Below are 14,926 nucleotides of genomic sequence, written 5' to 3'. Positions count from 1 at the left end.
GTACTTTTTTACTCAATTTTGAATCTGCAAGGTTACATTTTTATGCTGAGACCTGTTGTTTCCATAAATAACATAGATGAGAATTTTAATTTAATCAACACACAAGCTCCTTGTAACTTATTATGTTGGTTTGCGTAGTTTTAAACAAGTAAGCCTGATATGGTGGACAAATTTTATGTGCACTGGTTTTCTCGATGTATTCTCGTTTCCTCCTACTTTCTTCATTGCATCACTTCATTATCATTGCCTTCTCCTTTAGCCTTGAAACATAATCATGCGACGTTACACACACACACACAAACAAACTTAAATGTATATATATTTGTTTTATTTTGATTAAAGGAAAATATGTTTGTACATTGTATTTTTTATTTGTCAAATAATAAACTAAGTCTATACATGAGCACAATTATTATAAAAACTTACTCAAGACAATGAGGATACATGAACCCTCTGAATATGCCTACAAAGTACTATGACAGATGTATGCATTCGTTGGAAAACAGTCTGTGTCGACTGCCAATGGACACGAGATCCTCCCAGAAGTTTTTCATTTGCTATAAATGTGTCTATGCCTTCATCTCCCTGGAAACAAAGAGATTGTGTAATTAGTGACAATAGAAATAAAAATAAAATGAAATACTTATAAATCTTATTCGTGTATGGCGATATCTCGAATAATATTAGTGTTGCTACGTTCTAATTTGAATTAGTATCAATTGAAATACGATAATATAGACTCTGGTAAAGACAGTAAAGAGAATTACGCAATATTTCTTCAATTAATATTGAAACCAGAAGTTGTAGTATATCTACCATTTAGTGTTTTAGCAGAGTGATTAGAGTGGAAATGGAATATATTCTAAGTACGCTTAATCGATTAAAAAATATACAATGTGAGATTACTGTCTATGCTCTATAGTGATCAACGTTAACCGGAAATGGTTTATTTCTATCACTACATGTAGGTGGATCACATCCATTAACGAACTCCTCCGAGATAATTATCTAGCTGTTGATTGCGGAAAACAATTTTAAAATTATCTTTTGTTGAAGAGTTATTGAGCGGTGTAACGGACGTACTTAGCCAGAGGTGTTAACCCTTGCGAGGATGGCCCTCTCGAGAGCATCCTCACCCTCAAATTCTCTCTCAACCATAATGACGCGAGGGCGATGACAAGCTTGGACAGCGAGGGCGAGGGCCAACTGTCACTGTCAGGGCTAGAGCGAGGACAAATTCCCAACACGAAGGCGAGAGCGATGGTCAACTCTCTTTGAAGGTGAGGGCGAGGGTGAATTCACTGTGAGAATGAAGGTGAGTGAGGTCGGAGTAAAATGAACACCTATGGAACTAACATTACAATATTATATATACCCCACTTGCGTGATCCTAATAAACATCAAATGAAAGACTTAAGACCTGACTCGTCTATGGCGATCTTTATAATAATAGTAGGGTTGTCACGTTCTGGAAGGATTAATATCAATTGAAATAAGATTATAAAAATAAGGAAATTGAAAGGTAACCAAAAACATTTCGATTTGTTTCATCTATGCAAGACAAGGAAACAATAAACCTGAAAATTAGTCATTTCTGCATATGTGTGACGAAAAAGAAAACATAAGTGGCATCTTTTAGCGGAGCTTCCTGAATCAATGCTTGTCCTGCCACACTTAATACATTTAATCAAAGTCGAACAGTTTTAACAAAGGCTATGAGTCACCAACATAAGTAAAATCCTCTGATCAGTTTCCTTCACTGTTTCCCTTCCAGAAAAAAAAGAAAGAAAGAAAGAAACAATGAATCACACCACAAATTCTAAGTTATACAAAATTTCACCGTTATTCGATTTCTACTTTTTTAGCAATTGTTAAACAAATTACTAGAATGCTTTGAGAACAGTAGCGTAACTAAGAATACATGCCCCCCTCCATCCGCGAAAATGTCAAAAGGGCTCCTCCTGTTTCTACGTTCATGGCACACGTACAATTTATACAGTAGTAGAGTTATTTTTCCATCTAGTCAGACACTACTTGCTAATATAAAAAAATTGCACATTATCATTATTATTATTATTATTATTATTATTATTGTTAAGCAATTACATGGGACTAAAAAGTTTCTTAAAAGAAATAATTTCTAGGAATTAGGAATTAGATTTCTGGGCTGTCGGCATCTAAGGCCACGTTAGCCCATCCCGTATGAAGGATGACGTCCCTCAGCGAGCCCACTGTACGATGAAAGGGAAGGAAAAAGGATTGGGAAAGGAAGGAAGCAGCCTGGAACCATTATATTAGGTACCTCCATCCCGGCATTTGAATGGTATGAATGAACGAAACCCAAGAAAGACTTCACTCAAGATGGCAGGTCTGAAAAAGCTGTTACACTCTTTCGGCCGAATGTCCCCACCAGGAGTCGAACCTGGGACCGCTCACCTCAAAGGCAAGAGCAGAAATAATTTCTTCCTAACGTTCACATTACAACTAACGTATGAAAACTCGTCAAAACTTGTGGAACTTCTCACATATTTCTAAACCGGCGTATTTTTTTTTTCGGAGAGTAATTCGCTGACTACTTTCTCAATATCAACGTGGTGCCTTTCTTCGCTTTCAGTGCTCAGGATTGGCAAAGGGCTCAACCAATGCCGTAACTTTTCGGGGGAATGGGCAAACTGCCCCCCCCCCAATTAAGCTTCCAGTTGTTTGATAGGATTCATTTGAGTTAAAACTTTGTTGCTTTGTATGATGTGATATGAACAGGAACTTATAAATAAAGCTTGGAATAGGTTTACCAGATAACAGAAAAAAAAAATGAAACGAAAATGTGTTCCGAGCCTCATTCAGTAAAATGTGTCCTATTAGAGCCCCAGACAAAATATATGTTTAGTAAGGCTTTCAACATATTGTCTCATTTAGTTAACTTGTGAAGCACCGTACTATTTTCAAAAGCATTGCAAATAATTTAAGATGTTTCTGCTGCCCCACTATCTGAACAAAATACATTCCTTTAAGATGTAGCATATATGTAATCTGGATCTTACTTTAGTAAACCATCAACTGGCGCCCCAAGAAGTATCGAACACGTTTAGTACGGATTTCACTTCAAATGCCATCATTATTCTAGGGGGGCCTCAACTTGACATATTTTAGGAGGTCTAATTAATGTTTGGTCTTCCAAGAAAAAGCCCAAGTTACGGGGCTGAGCTCAATTTCATCTTCGACCTTGTTCTACGAATATAAAGTTTGATGGCTTTTAGTGTACTGAATGATCGCTCAGGATTGGCTTCGTCAGAGGCACAGTGAGATACTGTTGCAAAGAAGTACACAAATCCAGAACACTACTAACATACGAAGTTATCTACGACTAAATAATTGGCTAATTAATTCCAAGTTAAAATTTCACTAAATTGTTTCTTCACTACTCATCGGAAACTTGTTAGTTGTTGCAACAAAAGGCGATACATTTTCCGAGTAGAATTCACTAAATCTATTATAGCTGGTTCCGTGATTTCTTTTTCCTCTAAGTAGAGTACTCTTGCAGTAATATGAAACCTGCAAAGTGCTTTTGAATGGAGTTGAATTTCAGTTTATCGTCCCTTTCAGCAGCGAGGCTATGTGAGACGTGGACCTACTGATTAACGTGGAATCCGAACCACATGAGCTCCCGCCGGGAATCGAACCCGGGTCACCCGCGCCAAGAGCGCGTACGCTAACCGCTTAGCCACGGAGGAAGTCTGCAAAGTGCTTTTAACATCCAAACATTATAAAGTTATACTCCGAAACTTAAATACCGGGAGCCTGTTAGTTACGCCACTGCTTGAGAATACAGATTCTTTATTCATAGAAAGGAAACTTAATGACTACATATCAGGGTTGGCTGGTATAAACCATGGTTTAAACCAATGTTTAAAGCAGCTGTTTTTTTAAAAAAAAAAAAACTGGTTTAAACCAAATAACGAAAATGTTCGTAAAAGTGTAAGTGTTTGTAAAATCTTGATGAACACACATTTGTGAGTTATCACGTTTCACTCCCGTATATTATTCGTATTATATTCAGACCTAAATTCCCCATTCATTACTCAAAAAGATTGTACTACAAAAGCAACTCTTTTTATGTAAGTTTATAAATGGTTGTTTTGTGTTTTTTTGTAGTTATTATTGTTATGTAATTGCAATCAAAGAAACATTCTAAATATTGTTTTGTTTACTATTGATAAAATACATCGAAATGCCGTACTTTGTGTGTGTGAGGAGGGAAGGAGGGTCATACAGACCCCACGAGAGGCATTTAGTAAAATGAGAAGTATCTTCGATATCTATTTATGTATAAATGAGTCTGAGCCAAAGTGGACTCAAATAATTCGTATCTTTGTGATATGCAAATTAAGTCGTTGTATTTCTTTAATTTGGACCAATAAAGCCGTTGTTAACTAACTTGAATTAAATTAGTTCGTCTGTATTCTGTAGTACTTTGAAATTGTCCATATGTAATTCAGTATAATGGTTTCACTTGTGCACTGTTTATCTTTTTGTCCTTCTGAAATCACTCTTGAGAGCTATATTAAGAAGCATGTAAAGATCAGTACAAAGTATTTTTATCAGGATTCCTTCGTGAGTGAGTCGGCAGACGTATCGCATTTGTGGCCAATTAGTCCTGGTTCCGAGTTCAAATGGAGGACAATTATTCTCGGATGTAACTCGAGAAGCAGTTTTTATTCCGCTTTAAGCTTATGTGACCCCTTCCAGCATAACCCGGCTGTTGCATAATAACATCAAGGCGAAACAAACTTATTTCTGTCCATATATGATATGAATATATAGAGCAAATTATTTAAACCAAATAAACCTGATTTAAACCAAAAAAACCTGGTTTAAACCAAAAAACACCGTTTTTTTTTCGTTTTTTCAATAAAAGCCATGGTTTTTGCCAACCCTGCTACATATACAGATGACAGTAGAGCCATCCATTAGTATGCAAATCAAATTATTTATAAAACCATTCTTCTATTAAAATATTTCCAAAACGCATAACCTGGAAAGTAAATGTATTAACTCTGTAATTATGAAACTATGACTACAATTGAACTATAATGGACATATTCCTAATCAGGAAGGTATACAAAAATTATGTGTCCAATGAAACGCCTGACATGACTTACCTGTAGCTCTGCAATGACATATTCGTGGCTCCTGTAAGGTGCCGGCCTTCTCCTTACTATTTTAGCTCCTTTCTTACGTATGATTACACCTTGTGGTAGTAGAAATGGAAGCAAATGTAGTGCGCAATTGATTGCTATAGAGAGAAAATATGACTAAGTCAGTATATAATAATGTTTGGAATTAGTAGATATTGCTATTGTCTGCCAAAATATTTTTTGAAGTACAATGTAAATCACACTAAATTATTCAAAAACTACTTCCATGAGTTGAAATAAGGTTTTACTTAAAGTGTACTGCTTTCTAAAGCCCTAGACAATTGTTATATTCCTTAGCACAATGATAGGGAAACATTTTGGGCCGCAGGCTAAAGAAAAACGGAAAAAAATATAGATGGACCAATATAATTAAAAAAAAACAACAGTGATTGTATCACTTGTAAAACCAAGCTCTATTAATACTCGGAAGATCATGAAGGGGAATGTGATAAATGGTTGTGAATGCATTTTTAAACATTTCTCATAATTTGGCTGGAAGTATAATCCACTGATTCTCAGAAGTGAAGTTATATTCGTCAGGTAATGAATCACGTCGTGGGCTGGGTGGAAACGTTTAAGGAGCTACATCTAATCCGCGGGCCATGCTTTGCCCATCACTGTCTTAAGACGTGAAGATAATAAGCCAAAGATGTGCAATTTTGAGTTCACGTACGTTTATTTAAAAGGTATTACGTGTTTCAAAATACTGACTTATTTTTACTTTTCAAAGTAAAGCATATAAAAGCTACTATTTGCTGCGATTGAATTATAACAATAAAACAATGTTTGTGAATAGACACTATAAAAAGATAATGTAAAGAAAGAAAGAAAAAAAAACAAATGGGTGCTTTGCCAGAAGTAGGGTTGTGTTGATGACAAATAGACTCTTGTGTACATATTTATACATGCAACCTGAAATATGATAAATATACACGAAAACTTGATCTTACTCACCAAGAACTTTCTCTAGCGAAACCTTAAAGGAAATTATCACTGCCAAACAGATGACATTGAAAACAAACTCTGTCGCGCCGAACGAATTTTTAAATCCAGCATCCATCTGAAATATAAAGATTTAATTGTCATACAAATATATTCTATTAAATAATATATTTTACCTTTTTCTAGTCATGAAGTTCCAAAGTAGTTCATTGTCATAATGTTTTACTGCAATGTTAGAAATGCGCATACATGAATAATGTGAAGTAGCAATTAGACTCTTGTTAACGAACATCACTACTTAAATTGTTCTTTGTTATTCAGAAATAAACCAATACAATTGCAATAGTTTGTGTGTGCTGCAAGTAGCATAATTTGCACCCATTGTTAGCTAGTGGGGTGCACGGTGGCTCAGTGGGGAGCGCTTACCTCAGGTGCATGGTTTCCTTGGTACGATTTTCACCCAAGCAAGCTTGTGATAAACAACATTAGCTTGTGGATTTTGTCGAGGTATTCCCGTTTCCTCCCACTTTCTCATTCTTCCATCATCATTCACTTGCTTTAATCATCGTCTCCCTTAACCTAAAGGCATAATCATGGGATGTTAAACTGAAAGATTTCACTATATTTCATTTTGTTGGCTGTGTGTATACTTTTGCCCAAAAAAAGTAAACGTAAAAATAGAAGGAAAAAGTAAATGAATAAAGCAAATGTGGTTGGTAGCAGAAGCGTCATTTCAGATTTTGCTTGTGGGAGGGCAAGACCCCTTGATATAATAAAATTTTGCGTTTTTCACTGACTACTATTCTACTCAAAAAATCTATATAAATCTCAATCTCAGGGGGTGCAATTACCCCTCCCTGCTCCCTAAATGACGCCACTGGTGGTAGTTCCCTTAATATAGTTAAATTAAAATTATTAAGTAACTTCTGTTATAAGTATTGGACACTCAACAAACAACGGAAAATTTGATAAAGTGAAAAGTTTGTGTCAGTCCAGGGAAATTTTCTTAAAGAAACCTACGAACAGTGCCACCAGGTTCGTCCTGCACTGACTCGGTTAGATAGCATTCATGCTTTTATTGCCACCTAGCACAAGTTTGTTCGTGTTTATGCCATACGTCCACACTGTATTTACATCGAGCCCTTCTGAAGTTAATCTGTATGTAGTACTGGAGCTTGTTATTTAGTGCTGCAAAAAAAAAAAACTTTAACCTAACCTGAGAATGTAAGAAATGTGTCAAAACTTGATAGAACAGTCTGCTCGAGTATTGCCTGTTTTTTTTTTTTTTTTTTTTTTTTTTACATTGTAGCTTTTATGTAACAGATACGGAATCCGTATTTATATGGCAATCGTAAAGGAAATGCAATTTTTCAACTAATACTTCTGGTAGTCCCTTGAAATTTTATCCGTGCAAGTGAGCAGGCCGGTAGCTAGCCCAAAAATGTAGCGGGGGGGGGAATCCAACCATATTATAGTTCATTTGCAAGCCTACCGTGAACATTTTAGGCAGGCAGTAAAAATTTAGGAGCCCGACCCCCTAGACGCCCCGCGTGGATACGGGCCTGCAAGTGAGGGCAAGGTTCTAGATTACTGGTCCCCCTTCCCATTGAGCAATAATAAAGACAGAAAACATCGTGTCCTGCGGGGCTCTAAACCGCCTTCACTCGCTAACGCTCGCTCGGCAATACTGTGTAGATTAAATGTATAAACTTTAGTAGAGAAAGAAACCAACCCAGCTACTAACCTACATGGGGGACCAGTAATCTAGAACCTTCCCGCAAGGGAGTTTATTCATGTCACCCGCCACAAATCTTTTAGGGGACAATAAGAAGGAAATAATTAAAAGAATTGTATTTTAACAACAGTTATTTAGAGTGCAGCGCCAAAAGTAAACCTGCACGCCCCAATTCACACACACACACACACACAAAAGTAAACCATTTACTGAATATATTGGAAAGTCGCATATCATTAACACAACAACTTTGTCTAAGATATAGAATGCCCAGAAGCATAGAGTGAGGCTTCCGGGCATTCTATCTGGGAACCAGTACCTAGAAGCATTACTCATGATTTTCGAAGGAAAATAATGGATTGTCGTGATTAACCGTCAATCGATTACAATGATCGCACACAAGCAATGTTGCATTCACACTTAAAACTAAATTCATGTTGCTAGCAGTACTTACCTGCGAAATCCTATATGCTGTTAGTAAACAACACTTTTCGTCCATATTTCCTTTGAACTTTCTCTTTATCCATCCGCTAAGTAGTTCCTCCATCAGCCAGAATGAGAACATATAGTTCAGGATTATAAAGGACTTTTGTGCTCTTATGTTAGCTTGTTCGTACTAGTTTTCCATAGTCTTGCATTTGCAAACTGTCTTTAATATATCACGATATTCAATGATATATTTATATCATAAAACAATATTTTTTAAGACTACATTATTACTCGTTTTTGAGAACCAGTCTCTGACTCAAATATGCAACTAAATTTCCTCATTCTCATTTTTTAAATTATTTTCTCCTCACAATTGAGACTAATTTACTCAATTTTTTTTTGAGTAGTAAAATGTATTCATTCTTGAAAAAAACATTTTTAACAGTGTGCTGTTACCCATTTCGAACATTTCTTTTTAAGCACATAGTTTCAAACATATTAAAATTTCATCATTGTGAATTTTCATAACTGTTCTCAAGGTGGATTTGTGTACAGCCAGAGGCAGTTTTGTAAGTACAACAAAAAGTCCAAAATAAGCCTCTTGAAAACAGCTTTTATTTGTAAAAGAATAGAGAATGATCACTTTTGGCTGTTGCCATAATCTGTGCAACCAGCTTGATAAAAATTCAATGTAGCATAACAACAGCTGTTTCACTTATTTGCCAAAAAAAGAAAAAGAAAAAAAGAAGAAAAGAAAAGAAAAAAAGGAAAGCTCGATAAGGTGAGTGTAGGGGCTCCGAAGTCTATAGCTACGGCTCTGTTTTTCATCCCCCTGCTAAACATTTGTCTAGTTTAGTGACACTCACTGGCGTCTCTGGCATGTAAAATTTGGGGGGGGGACATCGAAGAAAGTGATTAAAATGGTGCTACCTGGCCCAACATATTTAATATTTTGTACTTCAAAATATTGGGGGGACGCCCCCGCCAGAGACGCCTATGCTGACACTTATCGATTCAACTGTGATATTCCTCATTGTTGTAAAAAAAATATATAGCAAATTTTTCGAACATTTAACTTTCCCCTTCACCGGACGCAAATTCTTATTAATTAATACACTGAAAACAGTCCGTTATCCGGACAGCGATACATTGTACAAATATACGGAATCATTATGTTTACTACAGGAATCTGCAAGGAGCACACGTTATCCATATGCTACAGACTTTCCTCACTTAGATATTACATAATGCCGTTTCAGGATGTATGACATCTAACAGTCTTCCATATATCACATACGTATACGTATGTTACATACGCCAGCTGTATGTTACATGCGTATATCTGTATGTGACATCCTGATCACTTATATACAGTTCTTTCGTTCGTACAGAAAGTGCGTTTATTTGAAACATTTATACGGAAAGTATGTTTTAGTTATACTTTTTTAGTTATATTTTTTAGTTGTACCTTAAGTCCAAAAACTACAGGATTTACACATGTAAACTACGTTTTTACGTACGCCACATACATTTTTTCTGAGTGTATAACTTCACAATACTCCCTATGTCCACCTCTCATGTTAGTGTATAAGGTATAAGAAATTTACAGCATTCAATGCAAGGTCTACTGAAAACATTTTGAAACAGCAAGCAGACACTTTTCATCGATGTAAACCAACTTTTAAATTGAAAAATGATTGATTCAAATGACTGGACCAAACCACATTTCAAATTAGGTATAACAAATTTGGTGTTTTTTTTAAAAAAAAAAATAATTTAGTTAACTGTAAACAAATTAATTTAAGTTGTTGGCCAATGCAATGATTGTTAGTGAATGTTTGAACGCATCGTTGGATGACTAACAATTAATGAAAATATAATGAAACTAATTATAGATCTGAAGTGAAGTGATTCAAATAAAAGCGTATAGATATAATTATATACTACTAAAATTATCCCTCAACAATATCTTAAAATTCAGTTAAATTGGGAATAATATTAACAAGTGTGCTGTCCATCGGCGAGTAGGTGCGTGGAGGTAATTGCTGCTCTCATTTTTTTTTAGCTTTACACTATAACCTAATTACATGCCCCCTTTATATTAGTAGTGTTTTGTCCCCCTTTTTAGTGTCCATACCCAATTGGCGTACTTTTGTATTACAAGTAAATGGATCTGTGTTCTTGCGCAACTACAATCGATCACGGAAAGTAAGATAAATTTAACGCTTTATTAAAATTGTTATAGTTTTTTAGTATACTAAATATTGAATTTTTCTAAAAACAGAGGTTTGTACGTATATGTTATATGGGAACAACATATAATAAAATGTAGGGTTGTTACAAATGATTGGAGCTGTTTCATGAATTTGGCGTAGCTATGATATTTGGCATTTTATCACGAAGTTTTACCATAATATAGACCTTACTTTATTTAATTTCGAACTTATAGTAGTCAAATTCGGTTCAAACATTAGCCATTCACAACTCTCCTACAATTCAACTCAGATTAGGTTATTTTCAAACAAAGTAAACTATTCTGAACTACTAGTTTGTTTAAATTTTACTACATGTTGGTACAAACATCTAACTACTTAATTAAATGAATTGAGAACTACCCAATCTTGGTTCAGATTTTTTCTTTCAAATGATTAAACTGTTAACTCATTAAAGACACTTTGAACCAAATCCATTCGTTCATTTAATTTTTTTTTTTTTTTTACTACATTTGTTTCACAACTTATGAACCAATCAGTTTGAAGCAATCTAAGTCGAAAGAGTTTCCATACTGGTTCAGAAAATAAACAGGTTTGTTTTATTTTAACTTTTCATTTCTCTCAGTGTAAAGATCCCGTCGAATTTTATGTCTTTAATACTCCTAGTTCTTATAGTCATTACATAAGGCATATTTCACTGTAAGAAAGCGTCTATATCAATTCTCCTGACAGTGGTGGACATGCTACTTACAAACATAGTAAAACGATATAACTTGAGTTGATTTTGAGTTTAACGTCCCTTTCAACAGCGAGGTTATATGAGATGAGACCTACTGATTAACGTGGAATCCGAACTACATGACTCCCACCGGGAAGCGAACCCGGGTCTTCCACGCGAAAGACACGTACGCTAACCGTTTAGCGACAAAGGAGCTCAGTAAAACTATTGAGTTGTTCATGAAAGAAATTATTTAAGTATCAGGTATTCATTGTTATTTAATATTTTGTGGTAATATACCTTAAGTTAACGTTTATCTGGGAAAGATTGATAGTAAGCATACCACAAAGGTTGAAAAATGTTTTAATGGAATACTACAAATTAACATGAACTATTATGAGTGTATTCCTATTTCCTGCAAATGGGTGTCATTTCAATTTTGATGTTAGATATGTTTTGCTTTGAACCTACATAAGCCATTAAAGTAAGTGTTGGTACAGTCCTCATCATGACGAGATATAATAAAATGTTGAAAAATATTCAACATAGCTGACTGATACTCTGGATTGAACTAGAACTTTTATGACTGGAAAGCAAGCACACTAAAACGAGCGGTACAATGATTCTTCTATTAAGACTTAGTATGTGAGCATTAATAGAGAAATAGGTCTATTAAATATGTGTACAATCTGAGGTGAGCATTATTAGGTCTATTAAATTTAAATATGTGTACAATCTGAGGTTTGAAATACACAAAGAAAGAAACATTAGGCTATATATTGTGGTTTATCACATTTTCTTTTTCACGAGTAAAGTAACGTGGAAAAAAATAGTGACTTTCTGAACCCATTTTGCTACAACTTCTTGTAAGATTGAAAAGGTACTTAAAATAACAAGCAGCAGGTGGTCGAAATAGCAAAAAACTTTTCACCGAATTTCGATACTCAAACGCAATTTTTTGCTCAGTTTTATCAAGCAGATATCGAGATAGTATCTTGTTGAGGCTCAGGATTACTACTTTTTATCTTAAATATACATACTAGGTACTGGTGATGATTTCTTCTAAAAGTATTGTATGGGTAGCGCGGGACCAGGGGCGTAGCCAACGGGGGGAGCATCGGTGCCAGCCCCCCCCAATGGTTTCCTGGCTCCCCCAAATGACCAGCTTTTAAAACATCATAGTAAAATTATCTCGCTTTATTCATTTAAAAGTAACAAAGTTTATTGACAATTAATAAATTACGGTAAAATAGTATGGAGAAATATTGTTTTCCATACCGATCGAAAAATAGTATAGTATCTCTCCCTTATACCGATCGAAAAATAAGATACTTTTTTGTGTCATCAGATTACACAATTTACTGCGATTTATATTTGATAGTTTGAAGAGAAACGTTTTAACATGGTACTACAAACACAGCCATAAAACAAATGTACTAAACTGATTTGTAAGTACAGTATATTTTGATATGTTTTAACAAGTGTTTTAAAAGACATAGAGGATAGAAAATTTGATGAGAAACAATGCTTTGATTCAATTTGGATTTCAATTGCTCTCTCTTTTATTTCCACTCAGTGTAATAAAATATTTTTTTTTTAAGTCACGACTAATAAATAAATATTTTTGTCAGGAAACCGTAAAGAAATTAAGTGAAATTTCAAAGAAAATCAATCTTGTGTAGATAGGTTCTGTATCGAGGTCTTAAATTTAAATATAAAGGCAACCAAGAAAAGTTTTGTTGCTTTTTCACCCACCACCTTCGAACATCGATATGTCACCTAACCTGGAAGATCAAAAATTGTCCCCATCAACATCGACGACCTTCTGAAAACGTTCTGGAAGGCCATGGAATTCATCGCGGTAGAACTTGATGGGCCGTGAAACGAAGAAGGTATCAGGTGCATTTTGGACTTTTACTAGGGATTTGAACTGGCGTCTTCTAAGGTGATTGTCCAAAGAATGGAAATGGTGATAATCGGACGGTGCAATACCCGGGGAATATAGTGGTTGCAATATTGTTTCCCATTCAAGGCGGAGAATGGTGTCCTGAGTCATCCTAGCCATGTGGGACTTACCGTTGTCCCGCAAACGAGGACCCATTTGCATTTCAGAAGTGATGGCTCCAGAGTTTTCAGTTTTTCTTGAGCACGGCTCAACTGCTGATACTACACAGTTGCATTGATACTCTGACCAGCTGGTAGCAGTTCCCGATGCACGATGCACCAAACACACAGAAGGACCTTCTTCTGGTACAGTGCTGGTTTCGGTTGTTTTGAAATCGGTTCATGGGGTGCTAACCAATGTTGGCGGCGCCGTAGAGCTCCGTATGGGACCCTCTTTTTATCACATGTCAACGCCCTCTTCAAAAATGGCTCCGAAATAGTAAATAAACACAGGCGACTGCCGCATTGCCTTCTGGCCCGGAGTCAAAACATGTGAGACCCATTGACCCAACTTGTAGTGCTTCCCAAGTTGATGGATGTGCTGCTGAATGGTTTCTCCACACACTGAATTGTGGTCCCAGTTCCTCTTTGTACATGTGTTGGTCTTCTGGCATGTGGTGTTTTCGGGTGTTTCGTCATCGTCCTTAAACTTGTTAAACCATCGCTACACTGTCCGCGTCGTCACGACACCCTCAACAAAGGCCTGGGCATATCTTCTGTCCCGCTACAGCGGCGTTTGACCTCCATTTGAACTCGTTCAACATACATGCTCTTATGACGCTCTATGGATGTCCCATGTTCCTTGTGTCTTTATGCAAGTTCACTGTGTATCTGAATTGCCACAACCAGGTAGTATGTTGGATATACCCACACCAACAACTGACGTTCGCCTTATCTCCACTCGCATTCAACTCATGGTGTGAGGTCCAATTGAACACAGACCTCCACGAAAAGTGACAGAACTTTCTTGGTTACCTTTATAGTTATGCACAAAAGTATAGCGTTTGGTCCGGGGCAGTATTTCTTGATTAAGCATAATAAAAACTATCTTAAATATAATTTATGGATAATAATAATAATAATAAGATAAAATAGTGTTTTTAGTTTTCCAGAAGGAAACCAAAATTTTCCTTTCTTTCAGGCCTCAAAAACACTAGCAGCAACACATTCTTTTTGGCTTTGTACATTGTAGCTGGCCCCTCAAAAACGACGGGCCCCTTCTACACAAACCTGCTGGCTACACCCCTGCGTGGGACAAAACAAACTATCAGAAAGCTGCACTTGGACATTATTTGGTGGAGTGTTCTTCACAAGAGTGAAATGTAATTTATCTTTGCTTCTGGGAACATTTTTATTCATATTCGACCGGAGAGAGCAAAGTGCCCGAAAGTATATCTGGAAGTAATATTGCTGTTGGTTGCCCTAACCTTCCTTCTTCCCCTTCTCTTGCTTTCTCTCTCTTTTATAAATAGCGTGACATTTTCAGTTTGGCGAGAATTGGTCACATCCTATTAAAAGTCATGCTATACTTCTCTTTTTAATATTAGAACATGAGCAATTCTAAAGGTGAGACTTCATCTTTATAACTATCTCGACCTCTGTGTGTGTGTGGTGGGGGACTAATATGCAAATACTAAATTTAATGTTAAATTCGTAGTCGAAAGACATCATGTTCGATTGGATTGGGTTTCAATTTAGCGACCTCCTAAACAGCGAGGCTATATGAGGAGTGGGATCCAAACTGCATGAG

General features: G+C 36.0%; 1 protein-coding gene across 1 annotated transcript; it reads right to left on the bottom strand.

The window, feature by feature from the left end:
• Positions 1 to 426: 426 nt before the first annotated feature.
• Positions 427 to 13,333, bottom strand: LOC145672722 (uncharacterized). Its single transcript, XM_081741898.1, has 3 exons — positions 13,309 to 13,333; positions 5,160 to 5,293; positions 427 to 585 (listed from the first exon to the last, which is right to left on the bottom strand). The coding sequence occupies exons 1-3, from the start codon at positions 13,331 to 13,333 to the stop codon at positions 427 to 429; spliced, it is 318 nt and encodes a 105-aa protein (XP_081598024.1).
• Between the last annotated feature and the right edge of the window lie 1,593 nt (positions 13,334 to 14,926).

This window comes from Thermobia domestica, chromosome 16, assembly GCF_964235325.1.
Source record: "Thermobia domestica chromosome 16, izTheDome1.hap1.1, whole genome shotgun sequence".
Taxonomy (NCBI): domain Eukaryota; kingdom Metazoa; phylum Arthropoda; class Insecta; order Zygentoma; family Lepismatidae; genus Thermobia; species Thermobia domestica.
Note: the sequence above shows the minus strand (reverse complement) of the source record. Positions and strands in the feature narration are given on the sequence as shown.